The sequence below is a fragment of the Lygodium microphyllum genome, chromosome 14 (assembly GCF_053477565.2).
Source record: "Lygodium microphyllum isolate KBCC chromosome 14, Lygodium_microphyllum_v1.1.10, whole genome shotgun sequence".
Lineage (NCBI taxonomy): Eukaryota > Viridiplantae > Streptophyta > Polypodiopsida > Schizaeales > Lygodiaceae > Lygodium > Lygodium microphyllum.
In genome coordinates, this window is record NC_141148.1 from 35,892,977 (window position 1) to 35,919,397 (window position 26,421).

Below are 26,421 nucleotides of genomic sequence, written 5' to 3' on the forward strand. Positions count from 1 at the left end.
GTTCTATATGGAAGTGTTGTAATTTAACCATAAAAGTGATTAGAAGTCACAAAAAGAGGCTAACATAAAGTTTGGTCAGAAGTTGGATTCCACTAATGTCTTCAATAAGTTTCACGTGCATTATCCAAAAATCAACAAAATATGCTAGACATTTTGGGTGATCTTATGTGTGCGGTTCTCTTGATAGTAAATATTGGCCAATGTATGCTCAAATCATTTTTAAAAAGATGGGTGAGCCCCCTTTTTCGGACAATTACTTCAATGATGGCCTTGAGAATTTAGCATTTTTCAGCACAAAAGTATGTGACAACCCCCTATCTTTTGTTGAGTACAAATGCCTCAAAAGCTTTAGAGTAACTTAGACCTTCCAAAAGAAATACACAATCCTTAAAGATCTATAAATAATCTCAATTGTGGTTTTTCACAATCAAAAGTGTGCTTTTAGATGGATGGTCTTGCTTATTTCTAGTTTCTTGCTATTGTTTCTAGATATTTGTTAGTTTATATTTAGTTAAAGAAAAGGGAGTGTGGTCCAACCTGTATATTGTTATTATTAATGTTGTCGTTATTTTTGTATTGCCCCAGGGTTCGTTCGTATACGATCAAGTAGAGCAATGCATTGTGAGTGGACTATGTCATTTGATGTGTAGTAATGGTTGTTTGTAAGTTTGTTGTTTGTGTTTAGAAGGACGAATATTGGTATTATTGTAGATATTTTTATGTTTAATTAGTTGAGGAAGTTAGATGGTTTTGAGTTATTGTTGTAGACGTTCTTGAGTTTAAATAGTAAAGGAAGTTAGATGGTTACGCATTATTGTGTTTAAATAGTAGAGGGAGTTAGATGGTTATGTGTAGAACGTTTGACATGTAAAAATAAGAGTCATCATATTGTTTTTGATAGGATATATTTGCTTATTGTTTTTTTATAGTCTTGTGCAGTTGTGATTTGTATTCAATATCATTAGTGTATATATTTCTTGTTGTGTCTAAAGTTATTTTGATTTGCCATTTAGATGTTTGTTCTAGTCTTAGCAGTTATGTTTGTATAGTTTGATCTGATTGAACATTGTTTTTTCTAGAGGTATTAATAAATATAGAGTTCTCATGTTCCACACTAAATGAGCAAAGGATGGAAGACTCAATAGTTCTAGATGTGGATCATCATCAAACAATCTTCAATTCTCAATGGTTGATTCTTGATGAACAAGTGATGTATTCATGATGTATAGAGTAGCCTCATATATGGTGAGAATGATCTCTCATTTCTGATCCCTAATGTACCCGATGAGGCTCTCCCTTTATAGAGTGAAGGACGTATTTTGAGTGGGCCAAAAAATAAAAAGCAACACGTGGGAAATTTGGGCACTTTTGGCACATCATTACATCCATCACATCTTACTATCAAGAAAATCCTTTGAGGCATTGTTCACGAAAAGAAGAAAATATTCTTTGGAGAACTAATCCAATCAATCCAAAATTTTGTGAAGACTAAAAATAGCATCATCAACAGGAAGACAAGAACCTCCTCTCAAAAGATTTAGGTTTTTCTTTCCTAAATTTTGCAAATTGATTGACTCTAAAGTTCAAACCTCTATTTCTTTTGAAGAGCATTGGTTTGCGAGCTAGCAACACTGTTGGCATGTTAACAACATGGTAGCCGATGAAGAGCGGGCTGGAGGGGACCCCAAGGCTTCTTACTAGAAGTGGCCCCTGAACCATACCATACTCTCTTCGGAGATCAAAAGGCTACCTTTGGACTTTTTCTTCCATGGTGGGAGAGTGGGGACCTAGATGCTAAAATCATCATCATCATCATCATTATCAGCAGCATCATCATCATCATTATCATCCTCAGCAAAAGGGTTCATGATGGGAAAATTGTTTTAGACCGAGAGTAGCAATGTCAAAGGGGGCAAGCAGAAAGGGACCCACAACGTGTTGGGCACCCAAAAAACATTCGAAAGGATCACGAAAGTGCTGCATGGGAGGGTCCTCTTCTGTTAACATGCTCTCGCGCTCGCTGGCTCTCTCTCTCTCTCTCTCTCTCTACGCGCGTCTGAGTATGGGTCTCGGTTTGACATGCAAGCGACCCCAATATTATAAAAGGGACAAAGGCTGCCTCTCTCGCCTGGCGATGGAGGACCGGGGCCTCTGCAGGAGGTCGAGGCGCAGAATTAGAAGTGGAAGATCAGCTGGAGCTCTATGCAGAGAGCACTGTGTCTCACTCTCACTGCTTAAGCTCTGCTTAAAGGATCATCCCTACCCGCCCACAACCTACCCCCAGTTGAGGATTCTCACAAGCCAGGTATTCTTGTCTTTCGCCAGAGATTATCTCATGATGCACCTGCATTATCAGGGCAATTGGGTAGCTCAATTGATTAAGATGGTTTGGAAACTTGAAGGATCGGCCTCAGGGTTCTAGTCTTGGCTATCGGTTTTGTTGCAGTTTTAGTTGAACTACTGTCGCATGCCTTGGCATTGCATTGTGCAACTCGCTGCTGACTGGGACAAGAAGTTAATTTTGGGTAGTGATTGGCGACCTTATAGCATAATTAGGCCCGCTCTTTGTGAATGATTCTAGAACATGCCTCCGTTAGTGAAGGAGGTTCTTATTCATGGATTAATGAATTGCGCCTCATGTCAATCAGCTCAGGGCATACATGACTTTGATGATCTCTTCTTCACACATACCCATACGAACGAGAGAGAGAGAGAGAGAGAGAGAGAGAGAGAGAGAGAGAGAGAGAGAGAGAGAGAGAGAGAGAAGCATGCCAAAAAACATAATTCCACTGGTTCCATTCATACGTATGCATTGACAATTACAAGTAAAGAAAGAACTTTTTACTTCATGCGGCTCTAAAGGAAAAGAACTCTTGAAGGGGGACCAGAAATTTCACCTTAACTACTAAGGCTTCAGCATAACCAAAGTTGTGTGCTGTACAGTTAATCTAAGCCTTCGTTCTCATTCTCCCAATTCTTGAGATCGTACAGAAACACAAGCTCTAGCAGATTCATATAAACATGCATACACAAGGAGATCCAACTGCTTACCTACAGCAGGAGCTGATAAGGCTCAAGAAATCTGCAGACAGGTCACGCTACATGCTGATCGGGCTCTACCTACTCGTGATTCTACTGGTCATAGTGTTCATTGCTGTAGTTGCATCTCAAGGTCATCAGATAAAAAACCTCAAAGCAAGAGAAGGCCTTTTACCTAATCCCAACGTCACTTTTGCGACACAGTCAGGGGATCGAAATGTGGATGGCCTCACCTATGGTGGCAGCCTGTTCAGAGGAAGTGGATTTTGGGCTGCCAAGCTGCCTCTAGCTGGTAAGGTTCTTTTCAGTCCTCTTTTTCCCTTACTATCAGTTATACACTTTAAGCATGCATCAAAGCTTGCTTGTTCATGTACAGACTAGCCTGATCATGTGTTCATGAGAAGTAGGCACATTTATATATGCTTACTGCAGCGGTTGCAATGGCTGCCAAGCAATTGAGAGATGTGTGATACTAACAGTATGTGTCAAACAGTGAGTGTTTTTCACCCTTGTTGTCCAGCATTTTGGGGTTCCCCTCGATGCAAAGAAGGCGCTTTCATTGTAAACTGCTAGGGCAAACTCTACATGAACCGATAAGAATGCCTTTTTTTTTTTCCTGAGATAAGACACGAACCTTCTGAATGCCCACAAGAAGGGGGGGGGGGGGGGATCTGCCAATATTAGCTGAGAGTGTGAAGCAAGGGCCATGCTTGCATTTTTCCTATGTGCAGACAGGATAGCTCGCAAGCCTAAAGAACTCTCCTCCTTGGTGACCCTACCGAGGGGGGCCAATGGAGTGTTCGAGTGGGCAAGAGTCCCTACTTATACAAACACACCACATGAACATAGATGTCTAAACAAGTGATGCCTTTCATGGGTGTAGATGTACATTGTGTTTGTGTAGGTGGCAAAAGTGATCTGTTGCTGTCATTGAAAGGTGATACTTTTTCAACTATGCAGGTGGCAACTTGACAGATCATGCAGCTATTGGATATGGTGAGGTTGTGTATATCTTAGGTGGAGCTGATACCTTTGGGAATGTAACCACTAATGTGTGGAAATATGATACAGTACTACATACATACACAAGAGTAGCTCCAATGCCACAACCCAGATACCGGTTTGGTGCAGCTTTAATTAACAGTAAGCTTTATATCTCTTCTCCATATTGGCAATTATGATCATGTATCAATCAGTATACACTAAAAGTTAATCTTGAGGTAGGCTGCCCTCGTCAAAGTGACATGAATATTTATCAGAGAATCCTTTTATTTGCCTTGTGCAGATGTAATATATGTTGTTGGAGGTAGAAACCTGTCTGATGATTTGAATGCTCAGCTTGATGACGGATTGGTCAAATCAACTTTTATCTATGATATCCTGGCAGACAAATGGACTGTTGGAGCAGACTCACTTGAATATCACGGCGACAATTGTGCTGCTGCTCTTGATGGCAAGGTGAACTTTGTGTACTCTGTGATTTAAGAACTCATAACTTTTGATAATCGTCAATAAAGTTTAACATATAAACATTTGTTGCATTGATAAAAGTACTCAGCTTATTTGAACTTTCACTTCATTGAGGTGTATTTTGTTTTTTATTCTTTCCTGCATTATTTCTTCAGCAACCTGTTTTTCTTTCTCCAGTAAGTCATGTTTCTTCCTGTTGTCATATACATGTTCAAAGTCTGCTGTGAACTGCTGTGCCCCTGTTTTAAGAGCACTAAACCATTGTTTGTATATTCAAGAAACAAACCACTAGCTCGACCTTTGTGGTTTAACACAAGACAGTCTTGATTGCAGCAACTTACATGTGTATATGTGCATGCATGCCCGTGCATGTGCATGCGCACACAAACACACATGCATGTATGCACATTTTTTTGGTGGAACCACAGGATTGAATGTATTAATATATGAAGATGATGTGAATACAACCATAGTCAAAAAGCATTTGCCAAGGAAAGTATGTTGGTCTGGATCAATATCATGAAGTCTATAGTAGTCATAAAGCGACTGCTGTAGATGTCTGAACTTGAAGAAAGTAGAAGATTCAAAGGTGGAATAACCAAAAACTGCATGGTTACTGTTGCCAACTGCAAAAGAAGCCAAACTGAGGGTGAATGCTTAGAGCAGAGGGTGGAGCACAGGGGTGAGAGAGAGTTGGAGAGGTGGTTCAGGCATTTTGGGGCTGACATAGATGTCACAAACATCAGCATAAAGTGTATTGTCACTTGTAGGACCTCAGGTCTGAGTAGGCAGCTAGAAATCAATGTCAAAACTATATCTAGAAATCCAGGAATCAGCATTCAGCTGTGCAGCAATGGAAGACTGAAAATGCAGCAGCCAGTTGCTGAAATGGTGATAGGGCACGCTGGAAAACCTGCTTTTGCAGTAGAACCGCAGCTTGAAGCTTTGCGGCAGATGTCGGCAACAACTGGACAGTCTAGGGGCAGTAGGGGCTGTGTTTTGAGGCTGGCAGGTCTAAACAGCACTGCTTTATGATGTGGCCGCAGCATGCAAGGCTCGAGCAGTCATGCAGCAAGTTGGAGCTGGCAATGGGCAGCTGCAACCTGCATTTTGGGCAGAACAGCAACATGTAGTGGCAAAGAAGGTAGCCAGGGCAGCAGTGGAGTTGCAGACTCATGGGGGATGAAATTGTGGCTGTTCCCCCTTGCCCCTTCTATATAAAAGAAATGAATAAGTTGGCCAATAATTGTGTATTTAATTAAGACCTGATTTTTCCTTGCTTAACACAAACCAGCATGTGTACTTGGGTGTTGGTTAAAATGCCATTTACTGCCAGTTTGTAGCCACAATGCCCATCTTTTCAACTTCTTGTAAAGGGTAGGCCTTCAGCATGTTTGGAGAATAACAAATGCTTTTATATTTCAGTCAACTATAGGTGTCCATGGACATGTTGGTCAAGTAAGGGGCTTGTAATTGTGGCAAGTGGGTTTTGTGGGTATCTGCTGATGTTATCCCTCCACAGGTCACTGCTTCGGCATGTGTATTTGTTTTAGTTACTGTGTGCCTCATTAGGATGTTTTCTTAGTAGGTTCTATGACTTTCATTTGCTGGGTGGAAGGCCCATTGTGCATCTTTATATTCTTTAATTCAACAAGTAGAGAGAGAGAGAGAGTGTGTGGTCGGAGCAATCATGTGTCCCCATGATTGGGTATTTAGAAAGCCGAAGTTGTCAGATCCTGTGTGGCTGCATACGAAGATTGTGTTTTACTTTCTGCATTTCTGGGGTTGTTGGCATGACTAGACTATCTGAAATGCGTTCATTTTTGACTTTACTTTCTGCATTTCTGGGGTTGTTGGCATGACTAGACTATCTGAAATGCGTTCATTTTTGACTCTCATTCTGGAGTGCAAAGCCACATTGGGTCAACTGAGACGTCTTCTTCACTGGTAGTTTGGTATCATGCTGTATGCAGGCATTCTTCACAAGGATGATTTGGTCTCTTGGCATGCTGCAGTTTCTTCAGTTCCTTGCTGGCCATTTAGTTTACTTGTGAATTTTGTATTTTTCCAGTAATTAATACATTTACCCTTTATGTGTGAGAGAGAGAGAGAGAGAGAGAGAGAGAGAGAGAGAGAGAGAGAGAGAGAGAGCTGCTTTTACAACATTTCCAGGTTTACTTGATTGGTGGTTATGGTATTGGTTATTCCTATTTGAATATCACTGAGGTATATGATCCTGCTGCAAATACATGGACACGTCTAGCGGACATGCCCACACCTCGTGGGGACCTTATGTGTGCAGCGCTTGATGGAGAGATCTATGCTCTTGGGGGTTATTATGTAAGTGAACTTTCTGTTCTTTGGATTCCCATTCTTTTGTGTTGCAGCTCAATCAGCCTTGGTTTTCATGATCCATGATAGGACCCTACAAATGAGAATCCAAATTCATTCTCTTCGAAGATGGAATCATATAATCCATCAACTGGAAAATGGACTAGCAGACCTGACCTCTTAACTCCTCGTGGTGATGCAGTAAGTCTGCCGATGCCATCAGACAGTCATGTTTTTGGCCTACATAATTTGAATTAGAGATAAAGATTAGCTTCTGTGTTTTGGTGCTCATTTTCACCTGAGGTTTAGTCATGGTAATTACTGTCTTATGTCAGGCCATAGCAGTACTGGAGGGTGACAGGATTCTGCTAGTTGGTGGAGAAGGCCATTATAGAAATAATGACACCTTCAAATACCCCAAGCATGTGAATGAGGTACATGAAGAATTCCTTTAAAGTTTGGCTGTTGCTTGAAGAAATCCACTGTTAGACACAAATAATAAACTAGTTGGTGCCTGTTTGTCAGGTTTACTATGCATCAGATCAGACCTGGGTGCAGAAGGCTATGATTCCTACAGCCCGTTTTAGGACTGCAGCTGCAACATCTGGTGGTCTTACATTTGTGATAGGAGGTGCTGATGTTTGCATAGACCAAAAGATTTGCCCAGGATTAAGCAATAACGAAGTTTTCTTAGATGTTGATCATCCGCACGTGTACATCTATGTAAAAAACGAAGCTTACAATGACAATGCAGCTTTGACTACATATCCATTGTAGCATTAAGAGCTTCCATGATGATAGTTCAATACTGATTCATCTAAGGGAGAAGATTCAAGAAGCATCTCCAGCAGATATCTGTAATCACACACGGTTGCCGAAGTGGCTTAAGAATGTGCAGGAATAAGTTCATTAGGTTATGTATAACGAAGATGAGATCTCATTGTAAGTGGGGAGAACAAAAAAATATTTGACAACCTTGCTTGTACAGGATCTTAAGTGCAGAGAGGATGAATGTGGAAGAGAATTCTCATCTCTTCCATGTTCAGTTTTTCTATGATATTTATTTTAGAGCTATATTAGGGCTTAGACACTTCAAATAAGTTCTTGAAAGCACTACTACAAAAGATCTGTTGTATTATTCAGAAAGTTAAGAATGACAATTTTCAAATGTGGCTAAGAGCTTGTACAAGCTCACAGCGTTTATGGAATGTTTAAAATGCTACCACAAGTATGCCTTACACGCAATTCAGCTTTCCTGGTTATGTAATACAAACATTTACACATTGTTCCTTAATCAATGAATAAGGTATGTGTGGGCAATCTTGTACGGTATCCCATAGCCCATGGGGTGCCTTGCTCACTGTTTCTGAACTTGATTGCATTTTGAAGAAAAAGAAAAAATCATTCCTTGAGTGAAGGCACATGGAGGTGGGCCTGTACTGAGAGAGGCAAAAAATTTACTCTGTCGGTGTGTGTGCCTAGAGCATTACATCTCTCTAAACAATGTTTCCTTCCAATGGGGAACAAGCAAAATCAATCCTTTTCATTGCTGGAAGAATCCATTGATTAGGGGGTCACCCTCTCGATATGAATCTAGGTGTGTCATCACATTCTATGGGTGCTCTCTCTTGCAAAAGGGTGGGCAAAACCGAATGAATTTATTGAGATCTCAAGCTCAACTAGGGGTCCCTATGATGTAACACCTTGGGTGACTTTCACATTTATATCATCAAGTGTGGTTAGTTGTAGGCATGGTTGATATGTCACCATTGTGAATAATAGTTTTTTGATAGATGCTCTCGTTTATTATAGTTTGTCATAGTTAGATTTCCATGTATGCATGGTTTGGGTATGTACTATGGACCATCTAAGGGTAGTAGCACACTCATAGACAAGTTTGTACTATTTCAAATTATTTTGTTGCGACTTTTGCAAGTAAGAAGATATTGTCAACCTTCTTGTGTTGTCTCTTTTTGTGCTTATTTTTTGTAGTTGCAAGCAAGGCACATCCCTTGGCCTATCACAATCTCCTCAAGTTATCAAAGGTGTATTTGTGGAAGTTGCAAGCAATGCACCTTCCCTATATCACAATGTCTACAAGATATTGAAGCTATATTCATAATGAAAAGCCTAGGCACAAGCAAACTCTAGTAGAGGTCATGATGCCCCAATTGCCCTTGTGTTAGACTATCTTTGCAAGTACATATAACTCAAGTGCAAGGTGCATTGTCTAATTTGAGATGCACTCCATTATGAAGCATGGGAGCAATACTTTGGTAGAACTTGAAGGAGAAGTTGTGTTGTGGTTCTTGTTTCTCTTCTCTTTCACGTTATGCTTGTTATGTTAGTGTATCCTTTCTCCTTCCATCATGCTTATGCTTCTCTCTCTCTCTCTCTTTCTCTCTCTCTCTCTCTCTCTCTCATGTGATTTTCTCAACAAGTGGAAGTATTAGCAATTGACATTGAATGAATTAATACATGAAATGAAGGTTGAAAAGAAGTTAATTGGAAAGAAGCCATACTTTTCAAAGTTTAATTGAAAGTGTTTGGATGCATTGCGTATATACATGCTCTAGATGGAAGAGGACTAAGCTAGATCCACATCTTTACTAGCCATCCTTTTATGAAAAGGATAAGGATGATATATCCTTACCATTGGGCAAATGTGAGTGAGAAGAGTTGTGGCGTTTGATGAGATGAGTAGCTAGGGTGCACTTTGCACTAATGAAGATGGTTAAACATATAAATGTAAGAAATGGTAATGTTGCACCACATGAATAGTATTATCATAAGAAATTAGGTTTGCATAGGTCCACTAGCTTAGAAACCTTGTTAATATCTTGAGATATATGATTTACACTCCATAAGTACACACATAGACACTATTTCACAGGATATTGAGCCAACATGTGTTGACTTAGCACCAGAAGCCTAAAGTGGGAGTATAATATGAGTATGTAAATAAAACATAGAAGCTAGTTTCTTCGCCCAAGGATGAAAAGCAAATTTGTTGCAAGTTGTTGTATAATGTAAATGATAATGAAGATGGATTTATGAGTAGGTATAAGGCAACCTTGATTGCCAAGGTTATTCATGGATATATTATATAATTGAGAGGGAAATGTTCAACCCAGGTGCACTTGTTCCATTGGGTCGTCAGTGAAAGATGATGATTTAGTTTCTGTGACCTTGAATGGTCTAGGAAATGATTATGCACAGTTCCGAACATCGATTTCCGTACGTGAAAGATTTCCTGATTTTGAGGAGTTGATTGCTCTTCTAATTTCTGAGGAGCAGAAAAATGGTGGTGCGTCTTCTTCAGGAGGAACTTCAAAAAGAAGCTGTCTTCTACTCAAATGCTAGAAGAGGTAGAGGCAGAGGTAGAGGAGGCCGATCTGGAGGCCGTGATAGAAATCAGAATAAGCAGCAAACTCAAGAAAACCAGTCCTATGGAGGAGGATGTGGTAACTCTAGAGGCAGGGGGAGCCAAAGAGGTCGTGGTGGATGGCAAAGAGGTCAAAATGCAAACAGCAATGTTAAATGCTACTATTGTGGTAAAATGGGTCATATGGCTAAAGACTGCTATAAAAAGCAGAATGATATCATGAATGGAAAATTGCAACAAGAAAATTATGCATTTTCTAGTAGACAGGGTGATGATAGAAATGAGCATTTGTTTATGGTGCAGCACATGACCAATTCTGTGACAAGTGCAGAAGAAAGCAATAATGTGTGGTATGTTGACTCAGGTGCATCAAACCACATAACAGGTCATGCAGAATGGATGCAGGATGCAATAAAAATGGAAAAACCATGATTTGTGGAGACTGGTGATGATACTGCACATCCTATTATGCAGATTGGAAAAATTCATTTGTCTATGCAGGATGGGAAAAAGAAATACCTGTCGGATGTATTTCATGTCCCGAATATCACAAAGAACCTGGTTTCTGTTGGTCAAATGGTTGAGCAGGGCTTGCAGGTTAGATTTAATTCCCATGGATGCTTTGTTGAGGATATGAAAAGTAAATGTCGCTTGATAACAAAAGGAAAGAAGAAGAGCAGAATGTTTACGTTGGATGCAGATATGCCTGAATTGAGTGCAGCAATGTTTGCACATGGGACCGGTAGTTGTAGATATTGATATCTGGCATAAATGCATTGGTCATGTTAATGTACAGCGACTTAAATCAATGCAAGCCCAAAATGTTGTTGCAGGATTGCCTAAATTCAAGGTTGCAAAAATGCATAAGGTATGTAAAGCTTGTAAATTTGGAAAACATGCAAGGAAATCATTTCCTAAACATGTTCAAGAGAGTAAGAAGCCATTGGAATTAATCCACTCTGATGTGTGGACTACTAAAGTTGCATCTATTGGAGGCTGTCATTATTTTTCACTCTTATTGATGATTATAGCAGAAAAGTTTGGGTGTATTTTATGAAAAAGAAAAGTGAAGTTTTTGGGCATTTCAAAACTCTTAAAGCTATGGTTGAAAAAGAAACATGCATGCAAATAAAAAGCCTAAGGTCAGATGGAGGGGGAGAGTACCTCTCAAATGAGTTTGCAAGGTTCTTGCAGGAGCATGGCATAAAGCAGCAATATTCATGTAGTCATACCCCACAGCAAAATGGAATTGCAGAAATAAAAAACAGGCATATTGGAGAGGTATCTCGTGCCATGCTCAATGAAAAAGACATGCCAGATTTTTACTGGGCTGAGGCAGTTGCTACAGCAGTCTACATAATAAACATGACTCCCACTGCAGCAATACATGGCATGACTCCAGAGGAGAGGTATACTGGTAGGAAACCAGATATTTCTCATTTGAAAATTTTTGGTTGTATTGCCTATGTTCATATGCCAGATGAGTTGAGATCCAAGTTTGATCCAAAAGCTGAGAAGTGCATCTTTATTGGTTACTCTCTGCAGCAAAAAGGGTATAGATGCTATAACCCTTCTACTCGCAAGTTTACAGTGAGTACATGATTAGTTTTAAAGAATCAGTAGCACATGGAGAATATTACTTCTAGAATACAGGTGTTAGAATCAATCCCATGCATATATATACACCCACAAGTAAAACCAAAATGCCATGTAACCCATGTTTGCATAGTAAGATTTTGTAGGCTAAATTGAAAAATCATGTGTATACATGTTAAAATCTCGTGTATAAGTTACAAAGGCCCAAACTAAAGACCATGACTTGTAATTGGATGAGAGGGACTAAAGGGTTAAGGATACCTACTCAAGAGGAAACCCTATGTGTTAACCATTACATAAATGAATACAAAGATCATTCTTGTGTGTGCAACTTTGAGAGCCTCAACTTATCTTCTTCTTCTCCCACTACCTCCATAGCTAGAGAGAGAGAGAGAGAGAGAGAGAGAGAGAGAGAGAGAGAGAGAGAGAGAGAGAGAGAGAGAGAGAGAGAGAGAGAGAGAGAGAGAGAGAGAGAGAGTGTGTGTGTGTGTGTGTGTGTGTGCGTGCACGCATGTGTGCGTGTGTGTGTGGAGGTGGAAAGAGCTAAAGACTCCCACACTAACTATGCCATTCATAAATTTGTGAGCTTGAGTCTAGGTATTCTCTTAATGAAAGGGAGAAAAAGGTGGAGCTACACTTGCCCCCTCACAATAAGCACACGTTGTTGCTATATACTATTAACCATAAGAAGCTTATCTCCCTCAAACCCCCATGAAGTAGGCACAACCTTGATGCAATGCCAAGATCCACACCAAGTTACTTCATGATTGTGTCACCTTGCTCTATCATGATGCTTTGTGCATTGGAGAAGGAGAAGGGAAGAGAAGGAAGTAAGGAGATGGAGGAGAAGCCCTCACACTCACTCTTAGCCTCTCTCACTCACTCAACCTCTCACACACACTCCATAGACACACAAGAAATGAAGAGTATAAAGGTAATGATTGCATTAGCAAATGGCAAGGAAAGTTGTGTAATATAGAGTTAGTATATTATATATTTAATGGCAGATGGTTCCCACCCAATTCGTAGAATGGTGTTTTGAGCATAAACAATCTTGGTTCTTTTCCGATTCGATTGGAATTAGGTTGTGTGACTAGATTTAGGTTTGATGTGATTGACTTACAATCACAACACATGCACTATGCAATCTTTTATGGCATTGCATCAATAAATCCTCTTTGTATGACAGCAAGGAACCACTTGTACCACACAAAAAAGCCTTGTATACCCAATCATGGTGTGATTCTCATCACATTGCATGTGACTATAGTTCTAATCTAGTCTCATGTGATGTGATTAGATTTTGTCTTATGATTGCAATTGATGTAATGTGATTGTCTACCAATCAAATGGCATGGACTATGTGCACATTAATATTTCATATAAAATACTATTTTGTAGGAAAGATTATTTTGTATGAAATATCATTATTGATTAGTGAATATTTATCAATAATCATTTAAATTAGATAAGTATTAAATTTATTTACTTATAATTTTACTTATTACATATCAATAATTAATTAAAATTAAAATTTTAATATTAATTATTAAAACTTAAATAAAAAATTAGTTTAAAAATATATTTAGACTATATATATTTAACTATTAATTATTAATATATTTAAATAATAATTAATAATAAAATATGCATTATAAAGTATTACTTAATATAAATTATTATTTATTAATTAATAATTATGGTGATATTTTATTTATAATTATTTTAATAAAATTTTACTTGGATTTTTGGTTGAGTAGCTCAAATATCTTAAGCTCTTGCCAAAGAGAAAGGTTCTTTATGTAACTAAAGACTATTGCATATTGAATAATTCTTTCATACTAAAGAACTTTCCCACTATTCTTCTCCTTAATGTAATATAGTCATCCACATATTTGGTGGCATTTCCTTAAGTGTAGATTGCACTTAATAGTTGATTTAGGGGTTGATAACAATGTGATACCCATTGCATCACAACAACAAGTCATAGTAAGATTTTTAATGATGCTCATCATTCTTCTTGATCAATGGTTGGTGGCTTGGTTGATCCTTTTGTTTAAAGTGCAGATTGCACTTAATATTTGATCTAGTGGTTGCAAGTGATGAATCTAAAAAGCTACAAAAGCCCAATAGCTAGAGGTAAAACACTCCATGGATCCTAAAAAAGAAGCAAAACCCAATGAAACATCCACGTGACCTAAGCAAGAGAAGGACACTCTACTACAACTCACAAACATGGACCAAGAAAAAAAGGATGAAGCAAGAAATAGTGAATCTTTAACAGAGCTATCATACTACTTAGACCTTGTCTATGCTTAGACTTATTCACCTCTCTTGTTATTGTTGGTATTACTATTGGGGGTGAAACCCTCTCCCCATGTAAGCTCACCTTGTTTTCTTTTTTTGCTTGGGCATTTTCCTTCTTGGTTGTTACTAATTTTGTGTCTTTGACCATTATTTCTTGGATCAATAACTTGTTAAAGGTTACACATTCTCCACTTTGAGAGGAACCGATTGCTTGTCCTCATGCACAATCATTGGCTTTGGAGGAGTCCTTTGCAATTACTTTCTACCACATCCTTGGTGCTACCACCATAGTAGAAGGTTGTTGTTGAGCTATGGGTGAAGTTGGTTTGCTATTTTCTCTCATTGTTGTGTTGTTAGAGGGGGAGTGGGTTGCGTAAGTGCATATGGATTAGATTTGGTAAGCCAAATGGCATGATTTCCATCATAGTACCTTGGGCATGCAAAATGTACTTTACTTTTCGCTCCATCTTCTATGATTCCTTTGTGTGATTTTCTTGTTAATTAACTCGTTCTCCTTCCACTTTCTCAGATAGAATTTGATACTCTTGGACTTTGAGTTGCATGTGAGCAGTGTTGGGGCCAATAGTGTAGCTTGACAAACAAGTTCTAGATGCTTTTGTTGAGTCTTATACAATTATGCAACCAACTCTTTGGTCTTAAGGTTTGTCAATTTATCTTAGTTTTGGGCTCTATTGCCTTGTCTCAACAATCTATATTGCTAAAATTGGCAATGATTATGGCTTTAGGTGAGGTTAAGTGTGTTGTCTTAGGCTTTTAGTCAACCTTATAGATTGTCTTTTCATGGGAGGGTCTACCAAGCCGTACTATCTTCTTTGCATCCTCTTAATTGGGAAAGAAAAAGAAGTGGACGGGGATACACTCACTTTCCACCATCATTACAACTTTTCATTAGGATAACATCAAGCAGGGTTATGGTTAGATTGCAATATTGATAGGCATAAGTACCTCTTGGCAACTAACCTATCATTTATGTAGGTATGTGGTATTATGGGTTCATTGTCATCTAAGTTAAGCATTGTTGAGTTCTAGTCACATTAGCTCTATTTTTATGGTTATGACTTATGTTATGCATGAATCTCTCCTTGCTCTAGAGGGATGCATATATTATCCTTGTGAAATTTAGATCTACTAGAGGTGGACAGTTGCTTTGTGGTTGTTTTCCTTGGAGCACATTCTAGAATCTCCTTGGGTGAATTGTCATTGCACACTTACATTTCTGTGACTTTTTCCTTGTCTTCTATATTGTCCTCTAAGGGTAGCTCGAGGTCAAAATTCTCACTAACCTTAGCAAGTTCTATGTTGTTGGGATTAAGAGGGTTTATTGATATGGTCACTCCCCTAGGCCCATATGTTATGACATCACTTTTATTTTTGTTGCTAGCCTCCTAGTCTCCCTTTTACCTTTTTCTCTACTCCACTTGGTGCTAATGTTCCTTGGAGGTTGCCTCTTGCACTTTGTGCTTGATTGATGATATTGAGAGAGATAGAAGAAGAGTTCTCATTCAACTCTTCATTTTGTGAATGTTGGGGTATTGCTATTGTGATTGCCTTAGTAAGTGGAAGCCTTGTGTCTAGGACAATCTAAATACATTTGTTATGCCACAATTTGGCTCCCACAATTTTGTGATGGGGAGCGAAGAATGCTGCTGGCCATGGATTCCCTGAATTCTTTGCTCCCAATCACGAAAAATAGCAAGCAATTTGACGCATTGAATGAAAATATAGAAATTTAGTCCTTCTCTCTCCTCTTTCTCTCTCGCCATAAATGTGGTTCATATGGGCTAAGAGGATGAGGGGGAATGGGTGTTGGTTCATGATGAGATGCAAGGAATGGAACAAGGAAGCACAAAGGAGGCATCAATAGCTTCTTGTTTTCGAAATATAATGCATGCATATGTGAATTATAGCGTAAGCGGTCTTTTATTGAATTTTATGATGAATCTTTTGTTCTTGTCATGAAAAATGATTGGAAATGGTGGAATATGCTTGAATATATTTGAAATCATAGAATAATCAATAATTTCCAGCAATTCATATAATGGTAGTCAAAATCGCCAAACCTGAAATGTGGGATTTAATAGAAAAATGACAATTTCATGGATTTTTATGGTTCAAATGGTATTCATATGGAGTTATATTGAATATAATATTGAATCATAATCCATGTAAGTTTCATGAATCTAAAAATCATAAAAAATAGCAATTAATATTAAAATAAATGATAAAAAATTATAAAAATAAGTTTTTTGATGGAAAAAATTAGTTTAAGGGTAAAAAAGTTACTAAAAATTAGGGGAAGGCTCGTGAGTATATAGTGACTGTAGAGCATGAGGTTGGCCTCAGTCTACACCCATTTGTGTGTTAAAGTGGTCATTTAGAGGGTGTTTTTATGGAAAAAATATTGTGAAACATAGGAAACACTCTACATAATAAATGAACACATAAAGAAGTTGAAATATTAAGAATTTTACATAGAAATACAAGTGTTTGCGCATTGAAATGAAACATATAAGGTTCATTAAATATTTTTAAAGAAAAAATAGCATGGATTAGTCCAGTATTTTTTTAAAGCAAGGCAACACTTTGTTAAAAAGAAAATAATGGAAATATTATATTCATATGACATGTTGGCTGATTTGTGGTTAATTTGTTTGAGTACTATATGGCATTACACCTTGCATTTGCATTCTTATACATGAAATTTAGAAAGAGAAAGTCTCATGGATGCATTGGAATTGGTTGCTAAGACTACTGACCATCAAGAGTAAGAGTGTGAGGATCCCTGAGTTGTAGGATAGTACGATTTTCTTTGGGGGACTGATTAAGTGAGGATAAAATTATCTCGTAGAATGCTTTATCAAAAGAGTGGACAATGTTATGATTGCGTTTTATATTTAGATGGCGCATCCTAAAGCCAATCCCCGAGGTGTAGGAGAGAGTAGGAGCCACAATGATTGGTTGGGAGGTGCTCGATATGTGTGTGCAACGAGGTGTTGATCACCTATATGTATGGTATGCTCCCTCTGTTGGAGTTGGGATGGGAAAAATAATTGGACTACAAATCGATACAAACGTGTGATTTAGCTAGGATAGTGTATAACCTCCATATGCCCTTGGCCATGACACCGTGAGGGTGGTTGGGTGAGCATAGGAGCTTGGCTAGAGTCTTAGAGCTAGTGTCGGGCCCATTTTTTGGTCTCGACATGTTGTGAAACTATATGCCTAATAAATAGAGTGACTCTTTAAGTGAATACCTCTATTAAATATTTGATTTAGCTTGTTATTCTATGGTTATAGTTTGTCATGTGTATGCGTGAGAGTTGTTCTAATAAGTATGATGATTAAGAAATTATTAATTTACATAAAAATCCTAACTTCATAGTTAGAAGAGCGAAAGGGGTACAAGAAGACTTCATTTTGAGAAAATAAGGTTTGCATATTTCTATTTTAATTTTTCATTATTTGCATAATCTTTAAGAATCCTTGACCTAAAAAAATAAATGGGTGTCCTCAAGTCAAACTCCCAATGGCAAGGAAGGTATTAAGCTACTTAAATAGTAAGGGAAAGGTTCAAGGCAAAAGGGAGTGGGATTTGATTAAAAAGGCCAAGTGGTTAAGGCTTCTAATGTGATGCTCATTGCTAGCATCTCGAAAAAAAGGATGCTCTCTTTCACACATGCTCTTTCTTTATATATCTTTGTTTTTTCAACCAGTTATTCTCAAAATAGATCTCATCTTGTTTCCCTAGTCTATGTATTGCAAAATGTTAAGATCATCTCTTTGAGAACTAAATGGATAAAGGCTACAAAAGTAATATACTTTTGAATTTTCATATGTTTACATTATTCTAATAATACTAATAATTAACTTGCAAGGAATAAAAGCCCTACATCACACACTTTCAGCTTATCCAATATAAGATGAAAGCAAGTAGTTTGATTCTCTACCTTCTTAGTAATACTAAAGGTTAGGATAGACTAGTTACAGTAAGGTGTTCTATTCTCTACCTTCTTAATAGTACTATAGGTTAGGATAGACTACTTACAGTACTATATAATAGCCATTGTCACTAGATGAAAGCAAGGAGTTCCATTCTCTACCTTATATACTCGAGAGTGCTTAAAAAAGATATGTAGATTGATATTTTGGCTCTAAAATTATACTGGTTGATAATTGACTTGATAAAGAAAACTCAAAAGTAACTTTACTTGGATGATTTATTTTTAAAAATACAATAGGGATAAACGAAAGTGTAATTTTATGCATGACATGGTTAAAAAGTATTGAAAAGTGTTGTTTTTTGGTTATGGTATGATTATCTTTGTATTTTATATGTAATAGTTATCTTGCCGTAGAAATCTCTACTTATAGCTTGTTGTAGAAATATGGGATCCCCAACCTAATGGACTTTAGCATCTTGCGAGATGCCTAAAAAACTTACCTTGTGGGGTGAATATCTTATGCTCTTGCAGGAGCTAGGTATTTTATTTTGTGATCACTCAAGTGCTTGATAGCTCAAGGAAGCTTAGTAGGGCTTTGACCTCATAAATTCCCTGTAATCACAAAAAAAATGCAATCATTTATAGCCTCATCTTGCAAGTTGGAAGATCCCATCCTAGGTGTAGTATAACAAATATGACATATAACGAGCTTTTTAGTGACACACAATTAGTCATGAATTTTTTTTTTGCCCCATCATCACTATAAATTTGCTATTAGTGTCACCATAAAATCCTCATTCTTAGCATCACTAATAGCGATGCTCATATATTGATTCTTTTAGTCATATTAATAGTGATGATTGTAGTAAAAATATCGACAATTACATGAAAAAAAATTGGTAGATGTGGCCTTGCCACCCTGCTAACCATATTGGGCTAAGAAACATAGCTTGCCATTAAATTTTAAAAGCCTACATTAGTCTCAATAGATTGCAAACACTTGAACAAAAACATATGCTTGTCGATTGAATTTTGCAAAGTATATAGATAGCATGTATAATAAAAGTGTAGAGGGGGTAGAACTACAAGAAGATGCAAGGGCTATAAATATAGTGGAGTATCGAATGCATACAATGAATATAATAATAGTGAATATCAATTGCATACAATGAATATAATAGTAGTGGTAGTGGTGGTGGTGGTGGTGGTGGTGGTGTCAAGATTGAGGGAGAGAAGGAAGGAGTCTCACTTGTAGCTTTCTTGCTTGCACAATGGGGGAATACACACAAGGTGGAGGCTGAAAACAGTTTTCCTCTTCTTAGTTGTGTAAGCCAAAAGGAACTCTAGTACAAAGAAATAGAAGAACCCTATATATGGGTCTCGAACCAAACTCAACTAACTAAGGTGGCATACTAACCGAGCCACGAACTAGAGTAGATAAGGATAGCTGTCATCTAGCTATTATTCATGGGCGGTGTACCAACCGCATCTGCAGCTAATAAGTCGGTGACATAAATGCACAACGGTCACCCTGGCATATCATGAGTGGAGCTCGATATCTCAACACTCCCCCTCGAGCTCAATCCCAATTCCTGCACACAAACAGGTCTCTGAACTTGCACAACTTTTGTGCGATCAATGCCTTCGTGAATATGTTAGCTACCTGATCCTCTGTGCTGACATAAACTAGATCAATAAGACCTAGTAAAACCCTCTCTCGCACATAGTGATAATGTACCTCAATGTGCTTTGTTCTAGCATGATAGACTGGGTTATTTGCCAAGTGTATACTGCTCATGTTGTCACAATAAATGACAACTGGCCCATCTGTAGGCTGATGCATATCATAAAGTAGCTTATGCAACCAAGCTACCTCACATACAACCATTGCTACACCCCTGTACTCAGCCTCTGTGCTTGACAAGGCAACTGTAGGCTGTTTCTTATTGCTCCAAGTGACTGTAGCACTCCCAAAAGAGAACACATATCCACTGGTAGATCGTCTATCAGAAATACTACCAGCCCAATCAGCATCAGTGTATCCATGCAACTGTATCTGAACCCCAGTCTCATAAAATAGTCCATACTGCAATGTGGACTTCACATACCTGAGTATGCGTCTAGCCGCATCCAAATGCTGTTTCCTTGGAGCTTGCATAAACTGACTTACCAATCCAACAACATAGCTCAAATCTAGCCTGGTAATAGTCATATAAATCAAACTTCCTACTATGCGTCTATACATAGTAGGGTCTTCGAGAAGCTCACCTGCATCTGCGCTCAGCTTCACATTCTGCTCCAAAGGAACTAAAATAGGCTTACAGCCTATCATCCCATATTTGGACAGCATGTCCAATCCATACTGCCTCTGCAAGAGCCGTATCCCTCTTGGTGATCTAATCACCTCAATGCCCAAGAAATAACGTAGCTCTCTCAAATCCTTCATCTCAAACTTCTGCTTCAATAGCATTTTCACATGAAGGATATCTTCATCACTATCACCTGTCATAATCAAATCTTCAACATAAATGACAAGTAGCATAATACCTTTCTCTGTTTTTCTCACATAAAGTGAGAAATCTGCCTTGAAAATCTGAAAGCCAATAGTGACAAGATACTGCCCTATCTTGTCAGACCATGCTCTAGGTGCTTGCTTCAAGCCATACAAGGCTTTCTTCAACCTGTAAACAAACTCAGGATGAACAGCATGCACATAACTTGGTGGCTGCTCCATATAGACCTCTTCTTGCAAATCACCATGCAAGAAGGTATTCTTTACATCCATTTGATGTAAAGACCATCCCTTTGATGCAACCATAGCAATGACTGCTCTTATGGTTGCCATCCTTGCAACCGGACTGAATGCTTCTTCATAATCAATGCCATATGTTTGTGCATATCCCTTGACTACTAATCTTGCCTTGTATCTATTCACAGAACCATATGCATTGTGCTTCACCTTATAAACCCACTTACAACCAATTGCATTCTTATCTTTAGGAAAAGGTACCAATTCCCATGTAGCATTTGCTTCTAAGGCATCCATTTCTTCATCCATGGCTTTCTCCCATTTTTCTTTTCCCATGGCTTGCTCAAAAGAAGTGGGTTCTGGTTCCTGTATCACTTTGACCATATAGGCATACTGAATGGCTGTAAATCCATCATATTTCAGCCTATCCACAGGATACCTAGCTTTGGTAGACCTGCGCAAAGTAGGTTCACTCCCAGGTGCTCTCAAAACATCCCTGGTCTTCCTTACTCCAGGTGTAACAATAGAAGGAATACCCAACTCATCATCAATGCTCTGTTCTGAGCCACTGGATTCACTATCCACATAAGAGTGACCTGCATTCACATCAAACATGGGCTGATCTACCTTCTCTTTTCCTTTTTGTGAAACCTGCATACCACTATTTGCATTGTTTTGAGGAGATTCTCCTGATCTCAATTTGCCTGTCCATGGTGAAGAATGTGAACCACTGCTAGAGGACACTCCAGGTCCACTAATATTTTGTGACTACTGCTGTGAATTCTGTGCAGCATTACCATTTTGTGCATCTACATCATCAATCACATTTACTGGTTTATACTAGCTACTCATATCATCAAAAACAACATCTCTGCTCACTGTAAACTTACAAGTAGAAGGGTTATAGCATCTATACCCTTTCTGCTAGGCAGAGAGTAACCAATAAAGATGCACTTCTCAGCTTTTGGATCCAACTTGGATCTCAACTCATCTGGCACATGAACATAGGCAATGCAACAAAAAATCTTCAAATAAGAAATATCTGGTTTCCTACCAGTATACCTCTCCTCTGGAGTCATCCCATGTATTGTTGCAGTGGGAGTCCTGTTCATTATGTAGAATGTTGTAGCAACTGCTTCAGCCCAGTAAAAATCTGGCAAGTCTTTTTTGTTGAGCATGGCACGAGATACCTCTCCAATATGCCTGTTTTTCCTTTCTGCAATTCCATTTTGTTGTGGGGTATGACTGCATGAATATTGCTGCTTTATGCCATGCTCCTGCAGGAATCTTGCAAACTCATTTGAGAGGTACTCTCCCCCTCCATCTGACCTTAGGCATTTTATTTGCAGGCATGTTTCTTTTTCAACCATAGCTTTAAGAGTTTTGAAATGCCCAAACACTTCACTTTTCTTTTTCATAAAACACACCCAAAATTTTCTGCTTCTTTTCTTTTGCTATCAATCGACCTTTACTTTTCATATCCTCAACAAAGCATCCATGGGAATTAAATCTGACCTGCAAGCCCTGCTCAACCATTTGACCAACAGAAACCAAGTTCTTGGTGATATTCGGGACATGAAATACATCCGACAAGTATTTCTTTTTCCCATTCTGCATAGAAAAATGAATATTTCCAATCTGCACAATAGGATGTGTAGTATCATCACCAGTCTCCACAAATCCTGGTTTTTCCATTTTCCTTGCATCCTGTATCCATTCTGCATGACCTGTCATGTGGTTTGATGCACCTGAGTCAACATACCACACATCGTTGCTTTCTTTTGCACTTGTCACAGAATTGGTCATGTGCTGCACCATAAACAAATGCTCATTTCTGTCATCACCTTGTCTACTAGAAGATGCATAATTCCCTTGTTGTAATTTTCCATTCATGATGTCATTCTACTTTTTATAGCAGTCTTTAGCCATATGACCCATTTTACCACAGTAGTAGCATTCAACATTCCTGTTTGCATTTTGGCCTCTTTGCCATCCACCACGACCTCTTTGGCTCCCCCTACCTCTAGAGTTATCACATCCTCCTCCATAGGACTGGTTTTCTTGAGTTTGCTGCATATTCTGATTTTTACCACGGCCTCCAGATCGGCCTCCTCTACCTCTGCCTCTACCTCTTGCAGCATTTGAGTAGAAGATAGCTTATTTTGAAGTTTCTCCTGAAGAAGATGCACCACCATTTCTCTGCTCCTCAGAAATTAGAAGAGCAATCAACTCCTCAAAATCAGGAAATCTTTCATGGACGGAAATGGATGTTCGGAACTGTGCATAATCCTTTCCTAGACCATTCAAGGTCACAGAAACTAAATCATCATCTTCTATTGGTGACCCAATGGAAGCAAGTGCATCTGCAATCTTCTTTACCTTTATGTGGTAGTCATTGATGCTCATACTTTCTCTTTGCACATTGTGCAACTCTTGCTTGAGCTGCATTTTCCTGGCTTGCATATTTGTGCTATACATTTTTGACAAAGTATCCCATGCCTCCTTTGGCATACTTGCATCCTGAATATGCACAATCATAGAGTTTGAAATACTGATAGACAGCCAGTACATAACTTTTCTGGCTCTCTCATGCCATCCTTTAAATGCCTGCATTTGCTGTTGATTGGGAACATAAGGAAGAACTGGTTCTTCTTCATTTCCTGCAACGAATTCTCAATATCCTTTTCCCATGAGGAAATTCTTCATTCTAAACTTCCATGCTTGGAAGTTGTTCTTGTCAAGCTTTTCAGTGACAATCTGTGAAAGAGAATCAGACACCATTACAAAACATTGCAAAAAATTCTGTCACTGCAAAAAACACAGCTTCAGCCTCACAAGGGCAAATTTGCAAAATTGACAAAAGTGGTATTTGACCACACAGTCACTTCCTAGTGACGATTTTCCATCAACAGGCAACAAGGATGATTCTGTAACTCCCAATGTCTCTGCGCACAGGCATACGATGCAATTTCTATGGAAACTTTTCACCGACCTATAGAACAGTGGTCATACAGCAAAAAACAGGGCCTTTTCGTGAGTGCGTGCGGAAAACTTCCGCCTCCAAAATAGGCCCCGAAATGGCCTCGAATAAAAAAAACAGAGCAACCAAGGGCTAAGGCCCACTCCCGCAGCATATACTGCCCTCTTGCTACACCGCGAAGGGCGTCTCAATCTGAGACAATGCACTCTTGCACTTTCCGGTTGTGCTACGTGCAGAGACTTGCTCCCAAACTCGAAGAATGAAAGCAACACTGGTCTTCTTACCAGAACGCTGCGAACTTGGTTTGCTTTCTTGAGCTCCTTACCGCGAACCAGGCTCTGATACCATGTCAAGATTGAGGGAGAGAAGGAAGGAGTCTCACTTGTAGCTTTCTTGCTTGCATAATGGGGGAATACACACACAGGTGGAGGCTGAAAACAGTTTTCCTCTTCTTAGTTGTGTAAGCCAAAAGGAACTCTAGTACAAAGAAATAGAAGAACCCTAAACCAAACTCAACTAACTAAGGTGGCATACTAACTGAGCCACGAACTAGAGTAGATAAGGATAGCTGTCATCTAGCTATTATTCATGGGCGGTGTACCAACCACATCTGCAGCTAATAAGTCGGTGACATAAATGCAAAACGGTCACCCTGGCATATCACGAGTGGAGCTCGATATCTCAACAGGTGATGGTGGTGGTGGTAGTCGTAGTTAGTAGTAGGTAGTAGTTAGTAGTAGGTAGTAGTTAGTAGTAGGTGGTGGTGGTGGTGGTGATGATGGCACAAAAACAAACAAAGATGGAGGCCATAAGGCCTAACATGGTGGAGAGGACAAGACAAGCACAAGAAAAAAGATGGGGGTGCTCCAAGTAGTTGAACTCGCAAAATCCATTTAATTGGGGATTCCAAATGAGCTACAAGATCTGCTACAACAGCTCCCTATCTGAGAGTTCATACAAAATGACATAAACTACCATTGTTAGGATTACATTAGTACTATGACTAACACAGAAAAGAATAAATATTTAATAATAAATTTAGAGAACTTACAAACTCCTCAAAGTAGGATCTATAGCCACTACCACCAAGATGATGTATGGCTCTTGCCATCATACCCTCACCACCTCCCTCTACTACAACATCTCTATAGAGAGGAAGTAGCTTCCTCCCTAATCCTCTTGGAGTTTTCAGTGTTTGAACCACTCAAGCTTCTCACTGTCATACTTTAATACCTTGCATTCATCATGCCACCGATGACACATATATGCATGCACTTGCTCAATGTCATGCTCTATGAGCTTGACATCAAGACGATTGGATATGTTCATATTATTTTAAGAGGCTTGACATACAGGAAACCCATGACTAGCTCTCACCTAGCTTACTCACATAATGGAAATGTATGAGATGAGAGGACATGCTTGCTTATCTCATATTTGGTTCACCTTGTTCTGATCCATGTGTACACTCCTTTGCCTTTAATATTGATTCCTTATCATTGCAATGGAGAGAAGACACCTCCAACGAGCTTGAGGAGATGAAGCTTGGTACATGCCTTGATATGCTTCTTGGATAGGCTTTGTTTGCTCAGTTTGAAGCAAGGTTCATTGCTTTATATATAGTGGACAACAAGTATTTAACTTGCAAGCTTTATGCATTAGAGGCTTATATGCTTCGTGGGTCCTATAATGTACATACTTGGCATTGATGTATGGGCTTGGACATGTCTATGGTGACATTTGAGGCTCTATTTTGAGCCACATTGGGTGCTTTGGCACCTTGGTTTTATTCTTCCATTACTTTTTTCCTTGCTATTACAAGCTTGAAGAGTACATATTGGGAATTATGGTACTAACTATATGCTACTTGGATATTGGATATATGGGTACCTTCCACCTGATGTTTTGAGTTTTGTTTGCTCATCTAGCATTCGATTTTTATTCTAGTGGGAGCCGCTACTTGAGACCTAGATGTTATGTTGAGCCGTTGGTTATGCAGTTGAGCTTGAAGGTCTTATAGTGAGATCATGGGACTTGGTGACATGCATATGCTCTCATCATGCTTTATGTACATAGTTGATGCTTAGTGGGCTGATTTGATATTTCTTTTGGGTTGGCACTTATATCTATCACGTTGTTGTTAGTGATTTATGCATCTTGGTTGTTAGCTATGTATTGAGCTTTTGTTACATTGCTCAGTCCATTGTGCCTTTGGTTGGTCTCTTTTGTTACTCATAAGATCTAATCTATGCATGATGGTTATGCCTATGGGATGTATCTCAGGCTGGCACATTGATCCTTTGATAGTTCTCAGTGCCAGTCTCATATTGACTCACTACTAGTTGCAACTATTCCACATCAGTTGTAGTTTATCCTATATTAGTGACTACTCCTCTTTTTATTGATTTCTTACTACTGTACTTTATTTTCAGCATGTTGTAATTGCAATTTACCGCACTATTTATGTGAGCACTTGCCTCTATTTGAGAGTCTTTTGCATTGAGTTTGTGGACAGCTCATTACTTGGTCCATACCCCTTGCTTTGAGCTTGATCTGGTACTGGATTTGGGGCTGATTTGTAGATTATTACATCAATGTATTT

General features: G+C 38.8%; 1 protein-coding gene across 4 annotated transcripts; it reads left to right on the forward strand.

The window, feature by feature from the left end:
• Positions 1-1,984: 1,984 nt before the first annotated feature.
• Positions 1,985-8,085, forward strand: LOC148025491 (uncharacterized). Of its 4 annotated transcripts, XM_087692653.1 has the most exons (9): positions 1,985-2,305; positions 2,992-3,331; positions 4,000-4,035; positions 4,111-4,182; positions 4,325-4,497; positions 6,682-6,849; positions 6,931-7,041; positions 7,176-7,274; positions 7,366-8,085. In XM_087692653.1, the coding sequence occupies exons 2-9, from the start codon at positions 3,022-3,024 to the stop codon at positions 7,615-7,617; spliced, it is 1,221 nt and encodes a 406-aa protein (XP_087548779.1). In that variant the 5' UTR covers positions 1,985-2,305; positions 2,992-3,021; the 3' UTR covers positions 7,618-8,085. The 4 variants fall into 4 exon arrangements, with proteins under 4 accessions (XP_087548779.1, XP_087548776.1, XP_087548778.1 ...); XM_087692650.1 differs by having other exon boundaries at positions 1,986-2,305; positions 3,244-3,331; positions 4,000-4,182; XM_087692652.1 differs by having other exon boundaries at positions 1,988-2,305; positions 2,944-3,331; positions 4,000-4,182.
• Positions 8,086-26,421: the final 18,336 nt, after the last annotated feature.

Bases quoted from the DNA above. Each gene is read 5' to 3' on its own strand.
- LOC148025491 (XM_087692650.1), top strand. From the start codon at position 2,006: ATGCTCTCGCGCTCGCTGGCTCTCTCTCTCTCTCTCTCTCTCTACGCG. The intron at 3,332-3,999 runs GTAAGGTTCTTT...TCAACTATGCAG, and splicing joins TGCCAAGCTGCCTCTAGCTG to GTGGCAACTTGACAGATCAT. The intron at 4,498-6,681 runs GTGAACTTTGTG...CAACATTTCCAG, and splicing joins CTGCTGCTCTTGATGGCAAG to GTTTACTTGATTGGTGGTTA.